General features: G+C 32.1%; 1 protein-coding gene across 1 annotated transcript in view; it reads left to right on the forward strand.

Annotated features, from left to right (window-relative positions):
- LOC142332380 (G1/S-specific cyclin-D2-like) overlaps positions 1-18,493 on the forward strand; it is a 242,543-nt gene that overhangs the window by 88,379 nt on the left and 135,671 nt on the right. Inside the window, exon 3 of the mRNA XM_075378801.1 lies at positions 1,958-2,114. Coding sequence (XP_075234916.1) covers positions 1,958-2,114 — 157 coding nt within the window. The remainder of the gene's footprint in view (positions 1-1,957; positions 2,115-18,493) is intronic.

Below are 18,493 nucleotides of genomic sequence, written 5' to 3' on the forward strand. Positions count from 1 at the left end.
CATTTGCTTCCGACTAGTACGGTATGTTTAAGTTGTTGCTCTGAAATATACGTGACTTGATAATGGTGATTTTTTTCCCATTTCTATTGTAATAAAAATTTATTCAAAAATATATAAATGTTTAAAAGTTTTGAATAAATTTATGCTCACTGGTTTTATAATCTGATAATTTATTTTTGTTATGTAATATTTTTATACGTAATAATTATATAATTTTTTATTTATTAATTTACGTTTTGAGGTACGAGTATAAAAATGTAATAAAAAATGGCTTAAATGTAATTTTCCATAGCTGATAACACAGTTTTAGGACGTTCCCGTCACGCGACTCCAGCGAAAAATCCTACAACTGTGGTTTATTTCTGATGTTCGACTTACACACACAATTTAATTAAAAATATTTATCATTTTATTTAAAAATAATATTTTTTCGTTTATTAATTTCAATGATTCTAACTAAAGTACGCGCGCATACCGTATTTAATTCGTACGAGTGTGGCGGTACTAACGGCGACGGTTCGGCACTAACTAAATTAATTTAATTTCACAATTTGCATAGAACAAATTTCTTTGGTACGGATGGCAGCTGGTGTAGCCGGCGAGGCTTAACCCACCATGTACCGAGTCAACTGAGCGATCTAGTTCAAGATCCAGCCCGACTAGTTACTTTTTTTCTCTTTATGTTAAATATTATTTTCTTCCCAAATCAGCTGATTTGGAAGTCGAGAGTTCCAACGTTCAAGTCCCAATAAAATCAGTTATTTTTACACGAATTTGAATACTTGATCGTGGATACCGGTGTTCTTTGCTGGTTGGGTTTTAATTAATCACACATCTCAGGAATGGTCGAAGTGAGACTGTACAAAACTATACTTCATTTGCTCATACTTATCATCCTCTGAAGTATTATCTGAACGGTAATTACCGGAAACTAAACAGGAAAAAAGAAAAGGTTAAATATTATTCATTTATTTAATTCTACCGGTCACCTTTGACCTGTGACGTAGCAGTAGTTTAGAGCTTTTTCTTTCTTGTGGGGGGTGGGTGCGATTTTGAAAATATTTTTATTTTTTGATTGTTAAAAAAGTGCCTAAAAATAATATGACCTTAATTAGGCGAGATATTGAGGGTGACCTTGCTCTACAGTCTCCCCACTTGACCCTTTTAAGGTCCCCTTGACCTTTTTAAGTTGTAAATTTAATGTCATTAACGCCCCATGTATAAGTAATCTGACCGAGTTCAAATTTCGTCTATTAGTTCAGGAGATAGAAGGTAATTTAGAGGCCAAGACTGAATACATACACGTAACCACGAACATTAAGATCCGGAAAATTTCCATCCGGTTTTTGTTTTGGATTCTTTAGATGTCAAAACATCAAGATCCGGTGAAAACCGCATATGCCCAAATTGGACCGATTACAATAATTTCCCTTCTAGAACTATAACGCTATCTAGACGGGAAAATATTACATATGTGTAGCTCGAAAATCTCTAAAAAATACTGGATCAATCTCACTGGAATTTAGATATGCTGTAGTAGTATATCTGAAGTTAGGCATGTAAATTTTTAACAAAAATTGGTTGAGCGATTCCTGAGTTACGTTCAAATTGAGGTCGACAACAGATAATATAATCTTAATTTAAGGTTATGTTGACTTTATATTTCATACGAGCTTATGCAGTGGGCCACAGTCGTGACGAGTTGAAACTTGATGCTTGTGTGTGTAGGGCCTGCTACTTATTTTTAATTATTCATCAAATTAACATTATAATAAATTAATTTTCTTCTAAACAGAAAATATATTTTAATATTAAATAAATTAATAAAAATATTTTTTTTAAACATTTTTCATTTAATTTGTGTTTTGTATATTTGTTGTCTAAAAAAATTATACAAAATACAATAACGTTTAATATTTTATATTTATTATTAATTTTTTGTTTTTATTGTTTTCAGGGTTGGGAAATGTTAGTTTTATCAAAGCTACAATGGCGTATGACAGCGATCACCGGTAGTGAGATTGTCAATCACGTATTAGAAAGGATGACTTGGTCACGCGGTAAACAACAAATTAGAAGACATGCTCATACGTTACTTTCTTTGTGTTACACCGGTAAGTTTTAATATTCAATATTTTATTTATTATATTTAATTATTGGAATGATACTAATTTGTAATTTTCTATATTTTTCAAAAATCGAGGTTGAATTTTATTAAAATATTAATATAAAAATAATCGGATAATCTTAAAAATATCGTTGACTGTCCTTGAATCTGAGGAGCAGTATCAGAATTTATTAATGAATTATTCAGTTTTTAATGAAGTTCAAGTAATTTACCTCTTGTCAGGAACATGTGTAACGTACTTAAAATCTGATAAAATGGATCATTTAATTTACCTATACGTATTCTTCGTGCCTCAATTATAAATCGTAAAAAAATCGTTACCGAATTATATAATAAGGCCTTTGTTGCTTTTATACGCTTTCATTAAAGTATATCTTAATAATAAGACGTGAATATTATTTTTTTCTTACTATATGTTAAATTTATGTTTTATTAATTAATAATTGGTTAGTTCGTAAAAGAAAATAAAACTCAGAGTAGCCAATACTTGATCGATAATTCGTAGGAAGTAACAGAATCACTCGTTGAATATGCGCTGTGATTGGCTATGATTCGAGTTGGCAGACGATCACACTTGTTTCTACGATATAGGGGGGGAAATGTCTGTTCTGTTCATAACAATCTGGGGAACCATCTATTTGCAGTTTATCCCTAACATTTAACAATGGTTCAATGTCCTCAAATTTTTCAATCTTAATTAAACTCATTTTCCGATGTCATAAAATGATGAAATTTTACACAGCGATATTAGCCTGGTGACATTACAATATTCCATTATTAATTACATATATTTCTCTATTTTATATGTATAAAATACAAAGGAAACGTCATGAGGAAGGGAGCTGAATCGATAAGGTATAGCTATCGATCCGATTGATTTTGACAGTCGATTCAAGACGAATAGATCAGGTAGGTGGCTCTTGAAACCCACCGGGTTGGTCTAGTGGTGAACGCGTCTTCCCGAATCAGCTGATTTGGAAGTCGAGAGTTCCAGCGTTCAAGTCCTAGTAAAGCCAGATATTTTTACATGGATTTGAATACTAGATCGTGGATACCGGTGTTCTTTGGTGGTTGGGTTTCAATTAACCACACATCTCAGGTACGGTCGAACTGAGAATGTACAAGACTACACTTCATTTACACTCATACATATCATCCTCATTCATCCTCTGAAGAATTATCTAAACGATAGTTACCGGAGGCTAAACAGGAAAAAGAAAGTTCTGTTCAAATTGGCCGTGGCCGCAGCCGCGTTACATGAGTGTCTGCCAATAAGGACACAACTGCCGTCAAGGCGCGCCTTTTTAATTGATAAAATAGTTTGTAATCTACGCCCACCATGCGTCTACATCATTTCATTTCGATTTCAAATTGTTATAATCGAATTCCTGTTGCCATGAAAATAATAACGATACAAAATTTAACTTAAAACGTTCGTCAGATAAGGAACATTTCTTTTTGCAAAAAAAAAACATCGTCTTTCAAAAAACCTTTTAATTGAATCGACAAAATGATAAATGGGTGCTACGTGAACTACATGTTAGAATGCCAATCTTTTGTTATAGGTTAGCTAAATTTTTTTTTATTATTTTCATCGCGATGATAATTAATAAAAAATCTGATATGGACAACAGATGAACGCCTATTAAATTACATTTACACACTTTTTTAAAATGAAAAGTATATAAAATTTTATTTAATTAAAAACTACTGATATTTTTTCTTTTTTTTGTTATTGTATTATTATTCATTGTAAATATTTTTTTTTATAATGAGAGGTTTAATATTTATTAATAAATCAATATATTTAAATTTAAAATAAAAGGAGATGAAGTCCGATTTGAACCGATGTGGCTTCCAAGTTCCAAATATTTCATTAATTAAGATTTTATTTGGCTATAACTCTGGAACCAATGAAAATAAGTACCACTTATGATGTATCATTGAAAAGCTCTAAATGAGGGCTTATTACTGCAGTAAAGAAAAAGTCTAAAATCAAATTATTTGTTTTGAATTTTGGGATTTTTTTAGACACTTTTGGTTCAGTCGATTAAAATCAAAAGAAGAGGTGCACAACTAGATGTTACAACAGTCCTAAATCCAAAATTTCAACATCCTACAGCTAATAATTTTTTAGTTATGCGAGATACGTACGTGCAGACGTCACGCCGAAACTAGTAAAAATGGATTTAGGGATGATCAAAATGGATATTTCCATTGAAACCTGAAAACCGAAATTTTTCGCGATCACATACTTTTTTACTTCTTACAAGGAAGTAAAATCAGAAAATGATGTGCTAATGCTTTTAAAAATTTTTTTACAAAAATTATTCATGATTCTATTAGTGTAATTAATTTTTTGAAAACGTTGTTATAAGGCAAAGCCACTCCACTCGTTAAGTTACAAGTTTCTTGCTTAATAATAAGAAAAACATCAGTGTTAGCCTTATCTTAATCACATATAAAAAGATCTATGCTAAACAGTTTTTGATATAAAATTATAAATAAAAGAATTAAACGCGTGTTTTGAATGTTCATCAGTCATCTTTTTTTTTTTTGCGAAATTTTCGCCACACAAACGTGATAAGCTTGTCTGTTGGATATGGAGATGGAATTTTGTGTCATATGAAAAATGCTACGCCTGGCAGGGATTACAACCGGGGACCTCCGGTTGAAAGGCCGAGACGCTACCACTCCACCTCGGTGGTCGGTTGGTATACTCGTATTTGATTCAAAAGAATTAATGTGAATGTTAAAAAAAACTTAAATAAATAGATATGTGATTATAAAATAAATTTGACAACATTTTATTACTTTGCCAATATTTACGTTAGTTTTTTTTTTAATTTTTATATTAATTAATTTCATATACTAACGATAAGTGTTTAATAGTTGAAATGCGTAATTAGTTTTAGATTTCATTTTATTCTTTAGTTTTTTCCAATGGTTTTTAAACGTATTCTGTTTATGATTTTTATATTAGCCAAATTTTAATTTAAATAAACTTTTTTCCGGACGCTACCTCAATTATTTTATTTTTAGGACCAGATTAACAGAGCCTTTTTGTTTCTTTTTCCTGTTTAGCCTCCGGCAACTACCGTTTAGATAATTCTTCAGAGGATGATATGTATGAGTGTAAATGAAGTGTAGTCTTGTGCATTCTCAGTTCGACCATTCCTGAGATGTGTGGTTAATTGAAACCCAACCACCAAAGAACACCGGTATCCACGATCTAGTATTCAAATCCGTGTAAAAATATCTGGCTTTACTAGGACTTGAACGCTGTAACTCTCGACTTCCAAATCAGCTGATTTGGAAAGACGCGTTAACCACTAGACCAACCCGGTGGGTTAGATTAACTGAGCTTACGAAGGTTTTTCTTCTAGTAAATTTTTTCAGACGTTTATACATTTGCACAAAATTACTTAATCATTATTTATATATATATATATATACAGAATTGGTATAAAAGAACTCCTCGGTTTCAATTATCATTTAAACGATAAATGTCATCAAATCATTTAAAGCATTATTTAAATGAGTATATATTCTGAAAGGGTAAATTTTGAAGTTTTTTTTTGGTGTTAACTACACTTCGATATGTACACCATTTGCTCCCCTGCACATGTCCAGACGGTAGGTAATAATCCACCTTTTCCTACATACTCTCTAGCATGTTAGGTGTAATGGATGCTTCTGTCACAACAATTCTCAACCGTAGATGGTTGATATCAACCACCTACGGTATTTTCTCCAAATAAACTACGTTTTTCATATGCCCCCTCAAAAAAAAATTTGAGAACTCCAATCTATTCACTTTGTCATCGGATTTGATTTCGTGTAAAAGTTGTATCTTGTACGCACGTAGTCTAAACCTCTTACCTAACACTTTGTACTCTGTATCTTTAGGTATTCCTAACTCTAAACTGCGCCTTTGTAATGATTTTTTTCGGGCTACGCGTTCAAGATTTTCGGAACTGTTTTTATACGGCCGGCCTTCCTGGTGACTTCTCCTTTAAGACACTATCTGTTTCCATAAACTGATTAAACCACTGGAGTATTGTTTTATTTGTAGGCGCGGCACCGCCATATTCACAACGATAATGGCTGTTTTCACACTTCACGACGCCGATACGGCGCAGTTCCCATATCGGCAGGCTTGGTTTCACATTTACCGAGTATTTCATGTTAGACGTTTTTACTTACTTGTTGTCTACCGGTTTAAGTGATTTTTACCTTCTGTTTTACTACTCATTTTTTTTTAATTGTTATTTATCTCGTATTTTAAGATCAGTAAATTTAACAGACGACTATGTATTTGTTGTATTTAATTTTTTCTCTTGAGCATTTTATTTTTTATTACAATCATTAAATTTATCACACAAGCAGGACTTACTTTCTACAAGTTCAATTACATTTAATTTACAAGTTACATCATATTTAGCCATATCTTATAGAAAAAAATTATTTTTTTTTACAAATCCAAAAATCTTTTTATGAATTGTAACTTGCAGTAGACACGCACTTAGTTCAAAACAAAAAACGAACCAAAACGACACAGTACGTCTTGGTTCGTTTTTTGTCACATGCCCCGACAACGACGAGACACAGACAGCCCGCCGTCGTTTTGATGCTTGTAACGATCGACACCGACATGTCGGCGAGTGTAAAAGCTATTCATAAGTTTAAGTTAATTTTTACGAACGCCGACGTCGTGTCGGTAAATGTGAAAATAGCAAATTTCTCTGAACTATGATAACCGATCTTTTTTCGATAATCCAACTCCCTCATTGAGACAAGACTGCCGACCAGATACGCAGTGTAGTTCACACAGTGGTGCCAATCGCGGCGAATTTTGCAATGAAAATCTTAATAATTATAATAATAACAACTAACATAAATATGAGAACCGGATGCTTTTTACTGATTTTTCATTATGAATTTTTGGAACCAAGGAGTTATTTTATAAACAATCGGTGTATACATAACATATCTTTAGACGATAATTATTTTTATCGATTATCAATACGATGTGAATCATTTGTTCACTGCTTTATACTTCTCACAATTAAAATCATACAACATGAGAACTACGGTATAAATAAATGTACATAACCACACGTCGATTTTCTCTCACGTTCAATTCTGATACATATCGTGTTAAATGAATGTGGGCAGTTCTATCTTTGTGTGTGTGTGTATATGTTTGTTTGTAATGCCATAATAGAATTACGTAATGTTTATAACATTTATGATGTGATATTTTTCTTATAATTAATTATGCTGTGTAGTATCGGGTTTCCTCAATGTCAACCTTTCAAAATGTGTATAAATATCTCTTATTCATAATAATTATAAGTAATAGATATAATAATTTATTTAAATAAATTTTTAATATTTCTTTATAATATAAAAATAAAACGTGGGGAGTCTAACGATATCTGTTCAATATTAATTTTCGTAATTCCAATTAATTTTGGAATTTATTTACTTTTTTTTGTTGTTATGAAAGAGCGGGTATTAACAGCTGTAGTCATTAGCCTGATGGAAATTGGTAACGTATAAAATGATGCCATGCCTAATAGGGATTCGAACCCGGGAACTCCTTAACAAAAACTGATACGTTACTTACTTAATCACGGATGTCGGCAAATAATCTTTTTTTAAACATATTTTTCCTCGTCCATATCTCTATAACTTCTTTTTTCCTGTGTAGCCTCCGGTAATTGCCGTTCAGATATTACTTCAGAGGATGATATGTATGAGTGTAAATGAAGTCTTGTACAGCCTCAGTTTGACCATTCCTGGTTGAGTTAATTGAAACTCAACCACCAAAGAACACCGGTATCCACGATCTAGTATTCAAGTCCGTGTAAAAATAGCTGGCTTTACTAGGACTTGAACGCTGGAACTGTCGACTTCGAAATCAGCTGATTTGGGAAGACGCGTTCACCACTAGACCAATCCGGTGGGTTCCTATAATACAGGTTGAGTGTTTAAACCCACCGGGTTGGTCTAGTGGTGAACGCGTCTTCCCAAATCAGCTGATTTGGAAGTCGAGAGTTCCAGCGTTCAAGTCCTAGTAAAGCCAGCTATTTTACACGGACTTGAATACTAGATCGTGGATACCGGTGTTCTTTGGTGGTTGGGTTTCAATTAACCATACATCTCAAGTATGGTCGAACTGAGAATGTACAAGACTACTTTTCATTCACACTCATACATATCATCCTCATTCATCCTCTGAAGTATTATCTAAAACGGTAGTTACCGGAGGCTAAACAGGAAAAAAAAAGAAAGAAAAGGTTGAGTGTTTAAAATGTTACGCAACCTTACGGGAAAATGAGGAAGTTAAAATAGTTGCTGATGGTTGGCTCCATTTCTGATTCACATAATCGAATACGATGTTGCATCCTCTTAAATACATTTTGTAACGTTTGTTGAGAAATTTCAGCAACACTCTTCGTCGAGTTCTTCCTCGTCTAGCGTTACAGATAACATGAACCGCTGACAGAAAGCTACACGTTTTCTAATGTCTGCAGGTAACAACACGAATTCTGTATGGATGCATCTTTCAATACTTGCGCTGTCCCGTGTGGGCATTACTGACGGAGAGACCAGACCGGTTAGGTAGATCTCGTACAAACTTCTTGGGACTAACAGAATATGCAGCTTGCACGTAGATCAACTTTTCTGGTTTTAGCACTTTCGGTCGACCACTTTTAGCTGAACTGTCGCATTCCCTATTTCCTGGAACTTGTATAGCCGCTTATTTGATGAAGGACCTGTTTGGTGCATCCACACCATACTTTTCTGTAAAGGCATTCTGGGTCTGGGCATAACTGACACGTCTAATATAATGGGAGAACCACTATATTGTGGTTCTATGTATATTCTCTGGTGCATTGTATAATCAGTTTTTCTTCAATTTTTCCATTAAACCAGCAAAAAAAGAAGGAAACATTTTTGCATAAGGTTGCTTCATTTTTTGAACACCGTTTAATTTGGGAATATTTAAAATATTTGTTTACTTATATAATTTTCATTACCTGCACACGTTTGTTATTGTTTGATAATTAATGAAAATCAAATTAAAAATCATTCTGAAACTACATATATATATCTATATATAATTTAAATTTGATTAAAAAGAAAACTTATAATCAACGCCGCGATCTTAAATAATCCAAAAAAGTTATTTTTGAATAGATTTGAACGGTGAAAATAATCGATTATTTAAAGAAAAGTCAATGTAACTCGGAAATGTATATATATATTACAACCCACGCAAAATTTCATTAGGGTCAGCCCAAATATATAGAATAGAAATTTTATTTCAAATAAAATTTGAAACAATTCTGATAAATTTTCTTTTTCTGAATTTGATTGTAATGATTCTTTGTAATTAAAACAAACATATATATATATATATATATATATATATATATGTATCTCTATGAATCATGAGACCTTGCCGTTGGTGAGGGGGCTTGAGTGCTCAGGGATACAGAGTAGCTGGACCGAAGGTGCAACCATATCGGAGAGGTATCTGTTGAGAGCCAGACTAAGGAATGATTCCTGAAAGAGGGCAGCAGCTCTTTCAGTAGTTGTTAGGGGCGTGAGTCACAATGACTTAAACGGCCGTATCAACATCACTCAGTCCTCTGAGTACTGCGCAGCTGAAAGCAATGGAAAACTACAGCTGCTTTTTTTCCAAGAAAATGTGGCTCTCTGCATTTTCACATAGCAATAATGGAGGCGCCTTCCTTGGTAAAATATTCCGGAGGTAAAATAGTCCCCCGTTCGGATCTCCGGGTGGGGACTACTAAGGAAGGGGTCACCAGAAAATTAAAAAATAACATTCTACGAGTCGGAGCGTGGAATGTTAGAAGCTTAAAAAAGGCTGGTAGGCTAGAAAATTTAAAAAGGGAAATGGATAGGGTGAATGTGGATGTAAAACAAATTGTTGGGGATGTAGGATGTAGAGGGTATACTGAAATGAAACGACTAGCATTAGATAGGGAATCTTGGAGAGCTGCATCAAACCAGTCAAATGACTGAAGACAAAAAAAAATATATATATATATATATGTGTGTGTGTGTGTGTTGGGGGGAGTTTCTTTTAAAGACGCAAACGTGACTTGTATTTGTGTACAAAGACCCCTTTTAAATTCTTTTTTAAGCAGTTTTCCCCTATCGTCATTTTTTTTTTAAATTACTTCCTGATGGAAATAAAGGTTGATCACCTTCTTACTCTTTTGTTAAAAAGTCAGGATATTATGAAAAACTCTCTCTCTCTCTCTCTCTCTCTCTCTCTCTCTCTCTATATATATATATATATATATATAAAAAATATAAAATTGTAGTAGTTTTTAGAAATACAGCTGTAAAAGTGTATGCACGACAGGTGTTACCAATAAAAAAATGAAGTGTACATATCTGTTGTTTGTTTCAATAGCGGTGCTACGGTGGTTTAACTTTTACTACCCTGTAATGGTTAATATATTTTTTCCCCTTTAGTCGTGAACCTGATCTGACAATAACCCTTAATGATTAGAGCTTTCATGGGAGGTACATTAGTTTTTTTTTTTTAGAACACATCTTTATTTCGTCATTTGCCAAATTAGTGGATAATGTATGATTCAGACGGAAGGGGACGGAACACTTAACCGAGTACAATTCATTAATGCGTTCGATGATTTATATAGCAAAATTTAATAACTATCTCTTTACGTAAATTTAGTATATTTTAAATATTTATTTTTGTAAATAGGGAAATAAAATTCCATTTGAAAACTATTAGATGTCTAAAACGTTTTGAGCTTTTGGAGGTCAAAATTGACAACACATTTTTGTTATTGGAAAATAACAGTATGATATCACATATGCACCATTTTTTTTTTCGATAACTGCTATTTTTCCGGCAACATCATAATCCCATCGCTGTAGAATTACTGTGGTTTCCAGTTAAAAAATTGTGACATATGGCTGTTTTTCTTAGGCCTCTTTTGAAACTAACACAATTCCGAGAGTTCTGCGGACACCAAAACTAATTATAGTCTAACGGTGCCAGGTTCGGGATGTACGGTGGATGCATTAAAATCTCCCAGTCAAATTCTGTCAATCTCTAACAGGTAGTTAAAGATGTATGCGGTCTGGCGTTGTCAGCGAGCTATATAACACCCTTTCTGTTGACCAGTTCAAGCCGTTTCTTTTGAATTGCTAGGTGGAATCGCGCTAATTTTCGACAGCATATATTTTTCTTTCTTTCTTTTTCCTGTTTAGCCCGCGGTAACTACCGATTAGATAATTCTTCAGAGGATGATATGTATGAGTGTAAATGAAGTGTAGTCTTGTACATTCTCAGTTCGACCATTCCTGAGATGTGTGGTTAATTGAAACCCAACCACCAAAGAACACCGGTATCCACGATCTAGTATTCAAATCCGTGTAAAAATAACTGGCTTTACTAGGATTTGAACGCTGGAACTCTCGACTTCCGAATCAGTTGATTTGTGAAGACGCGTTAATCACTAGACCAACCCGGTGGGTTCGACAGCATATATCTAAGACTACGTTTTTCCTGATGATGCACGATGCCTTTCCAATCCCACCAAACGTACAGCGTAAGCGTAACCTTCCTGGGCGTCATTGTGGGCTTTGCCGCTTCTCCTCGCTTCGACCACGATATTTTTTTGCACACTGTTGTCGTAGGTTATCAACTTTTCATCACTCGTTATCAACCGCTTCAGAAACAGCTCGATTTCGTTACGTTTTAGTAGAGATTCGCACATAGAAATTCGATCGAGTAAATTTTTCTGAGTCAGATCATGTGGTACCCAAACATCGAATTTCTTTTTGTATTCAGCTTTCTCCAAATTGTTTAAGCAATGGTGATGGATATTTAGAACATTGGCGATGTCATGGCTGCTTACATACCGGCCTTACTCGATTTTTGAAAGAATTCGCTAACGCTATCTCTGCGCTGTTTTTGGAATATTAAATTCATAAATACAGTTGTACCTATATATTTTTTTCTATTTCATTCGATAACATATTTAATCTTGTATACAGTATGCTATTTAATGTTAAAAGTACAGACAGCATATATAGCTGAATGTCGAGCCGATAAACTATAACAGCAATCCAGAGAGTGGGGGCATAACATGTCGTAACACGTCCGTTTTGAGCGACCCGATATAGTTATAAATAACTTTTACGTGTGATGCTCCACTCTTTTTGTGTATTAATTTTCACATGAAGTAATATACGTCTAACAATACTTCTTGTTTATTCATCTTAATTTCACGAGCTGCTGCTAAGGTGATTCTACGGTTTCGATGAACTCATTTCATTGAATAAGAGACTACATTATACGCACGTTGTTTACGCTACTATCGTTTATACAATGAGTTTAAAGACATTAGTTGTAGTCCCGGAACGTGAGTGTACTGCAAATATTACGTATATTCTGTCTGATTCAATCATGAATTGTAAGAACCAGCCATCCTATTTTTTTTAAATTAAGAAGATGAAAAAGACTGCCGACGGACAGCGAAGATTGTGGAACTAAAAGCCCCGCACCCGCTTGAGGAAGAGAATAGAGGGCCTGAACTTTACCCCGTGTTGCCCTTTTTAGAGCCACGACACAATTCTTACGGTTTGTAAGTTATTTACAACCAGTTTTACGGAAAGGCAGGCTGAAGGAGACGAGAAGAAAAAAACAATGAAGATCGACCCACTACCACGGACTGGAATCCGACCCGACATGAATGTCTAGATGCAGTAACGACAACAGTCCAAGCGGAGAAAGTTTTCTAATAACTTTACTTCGCCAACCCTCTTTCACACTCTTTCCTAGATCTTATAATTATTTCACAATAATGGGGGAGAACTTTATATCCTCTAAATATTAGGACCTCCGAAAGGCGCATTTCTATTAGGTCGGAAGGATTTAGCACCGGAAGGACTTCAGGGGATGGTCTGAAGGGGCCATTAGAAATGCCAGTAGAAAGTATACGCTGTTAGTCTTCCTATGTCAATCCCGTACAAATAGCTTTTTCTCGGTCTAAAGGATCGAACAAAGCAAAATAAATCTATCATTTAAAATTTAAAAAACGCCACTAAATAAATAATTACCTGTCCGATAAACAATTTTCCCATCACCCTTGCGTTCCTTATCGTAATTCTTAAAAAAAATATAAAAAAAAGTCTATATGTCGCATTGCGTTTGGACGTATAACTCACCCAACTGATTTGGATCAAATGTTTTTATACATGATCATATTAATTTTTTTCAGAATTCGTTAGAGGTGTGGGGAGATATCGCAAAAAATCAATTTTAATTATCTTCAAAGGAATTATAGAGAAAACTTTATTAAACAAATTTTATAACTGATAATGTTTATATTAATTATCCAATTTTTTTTTTAACCACCCCCAACCTCTTAAAATTGAAATATATGTTTTTTTGTTCTTTTATCCTACTTCCTTTCGGTTTAAATATTTTTCAATTTTTTGTTTCACGTTTATACTTATATATAGGCTATCAAGAAATATCTTATCATTTCTTTTTTTTGTTTTAATAGTAACCTCAAACCTAAAATGCAGAATTTTTTATATGTTAGATTTAGAGAAAATTTTACTTAAGCAAATTTGTTAAGCTTAACTTATATATGAATATTTTTAGAAAAATCTTTCTTAAAATTTATTCTCCAGCTGTAAAAAAAAACCTTATGCGAAATATTGCATGACTTGACCGGCATAGGTCAATGTAATACTTTACCAGTTTTTACTTCCTTGTACGAAGTAAATGAAGTATTGTGATCGCGAAAAATTTCAGTTTTTCAGATTTCAACGAAAATATCCATTTTGAACATCCCTGAATTCATTTTGACTAGTTTCAGCGTGACTTATGTGAGTATGTATCTCGCATAACTCACAAACGATTAGGATGTTGAAATTTTGGATTTAGGACTGTTGTAACATCTAGTTGTGCATCTCTCCTTTTAATTGTAATCGATTGGACCAAAAGTGTGCAAAAAAGCCCGAAATCCAAATAAGATTGGATTTTGGACTTTTTCTTAAATGCAGTAATAATCCCTCATTGAGAGCTTTTCAATGAGTGGTACTTATTTTCATTGGTTCCAGAGTTATAGACAAATGAAATTTTAATTAATGAAATATTTGGATGTTACAAGGGGAATTATTCATCGATTCTAATCACACTTAATTTTATTTTTTTAAACTCTTTTTAATTTAAATATATTGATTTATTAATAATTATTAACATCTAATTGTAAAAAAAAAATTAAAATAAATAATAATTCAGTAATAACAATAAAAAAAATATGCAAAAAAAGGAAAAGTTATTAGTGAAATAAAATTTTATGTACTTTTCATTTTAATTAAAAAATTTTTTTAGAGGTTAATAATTATTAATAAATCAATATATTTAAATTAAAAAAAAAAACTTTAAAAAAATACGTAAATGAATTCGGATTTGAACCGATGTGTACATGGTTACGAATTCGACACGTTATCATTTACATTACATAACTACTTGAGCGCCGTGAAACAAAATTAATATATAAACTAATATAACATTTTGGTACGAACACCACAAAAAAATTTGATGCAATGAGGTGACCACCACAATGCAGTAGTGTAACAACTGTCCACTTTATTAAGGAATTCTAGGATCGTATCTCACTTTCAGATGAAATAAGTTTAAATGAAGTGCAGCAAAAAATGTGTGTATGTAAATTTAATAGGCGTACAAGGAAGTCATGTGGCGTACAAGGAAGATTTTTTAAAATTTATTTAAAAGAAGAAATGTGTAGGTTAAAAATGTAATTATAAAAGAGTATTTTTTTTTTAAGTGAAGTATTTAAAAATTAAATGAAATAAAAACAGATTTACAAGATAATAATTACGTAATAAAAATAAAGACTATATTCTTTTTTCCTTTATTATCAAACCTGTTATTTGCCTTAAAAATTCATCGGTATGGGTTATAAAAAGTACAAATTATAATATATTTTTTTTAAATCAATTATTGGGTGATAAGACATTATCAACTATTTTACTAAATTAGGTGAAAGCGTAATATACATATTATGAAATTGTACATTTTTACATTCCGTAAAAGCAGTAATATAAAATTATTTTTAGATCGTTGACCAATGAAAACTGGATTTTATTTGAATAGCTGATTAAAGAGTTATAAATGTAAGATAATAAAACGTAACTAGAATTTCTAAATTCTTTTATATAACCTAATTACATATACTAAATTAATTGTATAAACAATCATACATTATGTTTTGTTATTAATAGATATAATACTTGTTTTCTTAATGGAAAATTATTGGTGTTAACAAATATTAGTATTTTTTTCAGACCAAACATTTTCTATATACATAAAAATGATTATTTACTTATTTGTCCCGTTTGCATTCCTATACTATTCATCCGGTTGCGATGAAACTTTAGTGAGTTGTGCGCACGCCCGGGAAGGTTTCTGAATTAGTTTGGACCCACTAGATGGCACTGGGATTGAGATATTTCAAAAAAATTTATTTATTGTCCGATTTGGCTCATTCAGAATATGTGTTACATGGAACGAAATATCTCTGCAAAAAATGGATAAGCTAGATTGCGCTGGAGTTGAGATATTTAGAAAAATTACACTTTTGGTCCGATTTGGCTCATATTCAGAATATATATTAGTTACATATAAATAAATATTTTTTTACAAAAACTATACCCGATAGATGGCGCCGGTGTAGAGATATTTACGAAACAAACAAATATACAAACAGATTTTCTTCTTCTATATATATATATAAATAAAAGGTAATGTTTGTATGTATGTGCGCTATAGACTAAAAAACTACTGGAATGATTTACGCCCGGGTTTTTTCAAAATGGTCCGCGTTTTCCGGAGATGGTTTAAAGCGATTGAAATCCTCGATCTGATCAGTAGAAAGGAAATTATGGGTATTTTGAACCGACTACTGTGTTTTGGGAGTAGTTTGAATTAAATCCGACAGGTAGTGCTATTTTGACAACTGGATTTATTTACATTGACTTATAAAGTGAAAGGTTAAATTTTGTAAAGTCCGTAGTGTTCAGTTTTTTAATGTTTTATCAAACTTTTAATTGAGTTCATTTAATATATATATATATATATATATATATATATATATATATATATATATGTATGTATATACCGAATATGAAACGACTAGCACTAGATAGGGAATCTTGGAGAGCTGCATCAAACCAGTCAGATGACTGAAGACAAAAAAAAATATATATTATATTATATATATACTTAAATCTAGCAATAGCGAAGCATTACCGGGTCTGCTAGTTATAAATAAAAAAGCTTACAACAAAGTTGAAATACTTTCCTGGCATTGGTTATTTATTTTATATACTAGAAAATTAGTTATACTGCATGAAAAAATTACCAAATATTTCTTTTTTGTGGAAGGGGTTATTTATGATGAGGATTTATTTAAAAAATTATAATTATATGTTTAAATAAACCAAAAAAATTAAATTCAAAAAATCGTTATTTTATTATTTTTTCTGCTCCCCCATCTCTAAAATTACATTCCAAGAAAATTTTTTGATTTTTCTTCATTTATTATTTTAAATGAAAGAAATTTAAAAAAATTCCATTGAAAAATGTACAATAAAAAAAAGTAACCTAAGTTTTCTTTTTTAGGGGTGAGGGTGAATTATGATGAAATTTTATTGTAATTTTGTTCTTAAAAGTTTAAATTAACCAAAAAAGGGTTTTAAAAATTCAAAAATCAGTTCACAATTCAATTTTGGTATTTTTATAAATGGGTTTGTTCCAGAGTTATATTGATTTCTTTTATAGTAATAATCTATTAAAATCGACTTTTTCCAATGGAAAAAATTCAAAAATTATTTGGGTTTTTTAATGTTTTTGATTACGAACATTTTTTAATGAAATTAGAAATATATGTATATAAAATCTCTGCGATGATTTTTCGATTGGATTAAATGTTATGTTTTGATTAATGTAAAATTAAACAAACCTTTTGAATATTTCCAAATTAGATTTGAAATAGTATTCTATATTAATGATAAATATGAGGAAAGATACGTTAAAATAAATGAGTTAAATATTTATTTAAAAAAAAAACTATTGGAATTTACGTTCTAGGTTGTTCACCGGCCTCCATGGTGCGAGTGGTAGCATATCGGCTTTTCATCCGGAGGTCCCGGGTTCGAATCCCGGTCAGGCATGGCATTTTTACCCGCGCTACAAATCATTCATCTCAATCTTCTGAAGCAATACTTAACGTTGGTCCCGGAGGTTAAAAAAAATTAAAAGTGTGCAAATACACCACTTATGTAAAAGATCATGTGTTATTCTAAAACGAAATATTTGGGTAACAAAAGAATTTTACCTACTTATTGAACAGTAGGAACAATTATTGATATAAGTTACGATCCTGGTATGGAAAGCGAAAATCACGAGTTATGTGTTTTGAAAAACACATAAATTTCTGATAACTCTGTTCCTGTTGCACCAGTAAGTGACATCTAAAAAAAAATCCTTATTTTGGACAGCCACTCCTATTCGTGCTGACATGTGTAGTATTCATAGATCTCGTAAAATAATTCTAGATAAGGCGCTTATGAATATCGGAAATAACACAGCCCTTTTTTTGGTTTGAAATTTAAATTATTCTGCATCCCTAATCCTCATTGAGATTTTTATTTGTTCCTGAAATTAAAAAGGAAAAATTTAATGGCATTAATTTCACGTTGAATGTTAATGTGTGATAAACTCAGTTTGGTCGTAGATGAAAAAAAGTCAGCCGGACTTCTTTATCGACGGGATAAGAAAGCCGATTAGACTGTAAATGATGACGTTTTTAAAATAAAGCTAAATTTTAGTAACTGATAAAATACAGTTTCATTCGAACATCTCTTGTAGTTTTCTAGTTATTAGCGATACGAAAATGATAGTAAGTAAGAACAATATTTTTTACTGAGAAAAAATTACCATACAACTTATGTAATAGTAATGTAAAGAAACTAGAAATTTAAGTACTACTTAAGTACATAGTGTACTGGTATGTTACTACGATAGATAAATTAAAGGAGTTAACCTTCAGTACCCTCATTTCCTCGCACGTGGCATAGTAAGAAACGCAATGATTCTAATTGCGCAGGCTACCTTAACTCATACGACAGTATAGTACAGGTAGAACATAGAAATTTTAATGTATCCTATACATGTATATTCACAAATGATACATAAGCCAATGTTATGTTATTTCCCGCATCCTTTCAGCTGTCTTTAGTTTTATTCTT

This window comes from Lycorma delicatula, chromosome 11 (assembly GCF_047948215.1).
Source record: "Lycorma delicatula isolate Av1 chromosome 11, ASM4794821v1, whole genome shotgun sequence".
NCBI classification, from domain to species: Eukaryota; Metazoa; Arthropoda; class Insecta; order Hemiptera; family Fulgoridae; genus Lycorma; species Lycorma delicatula.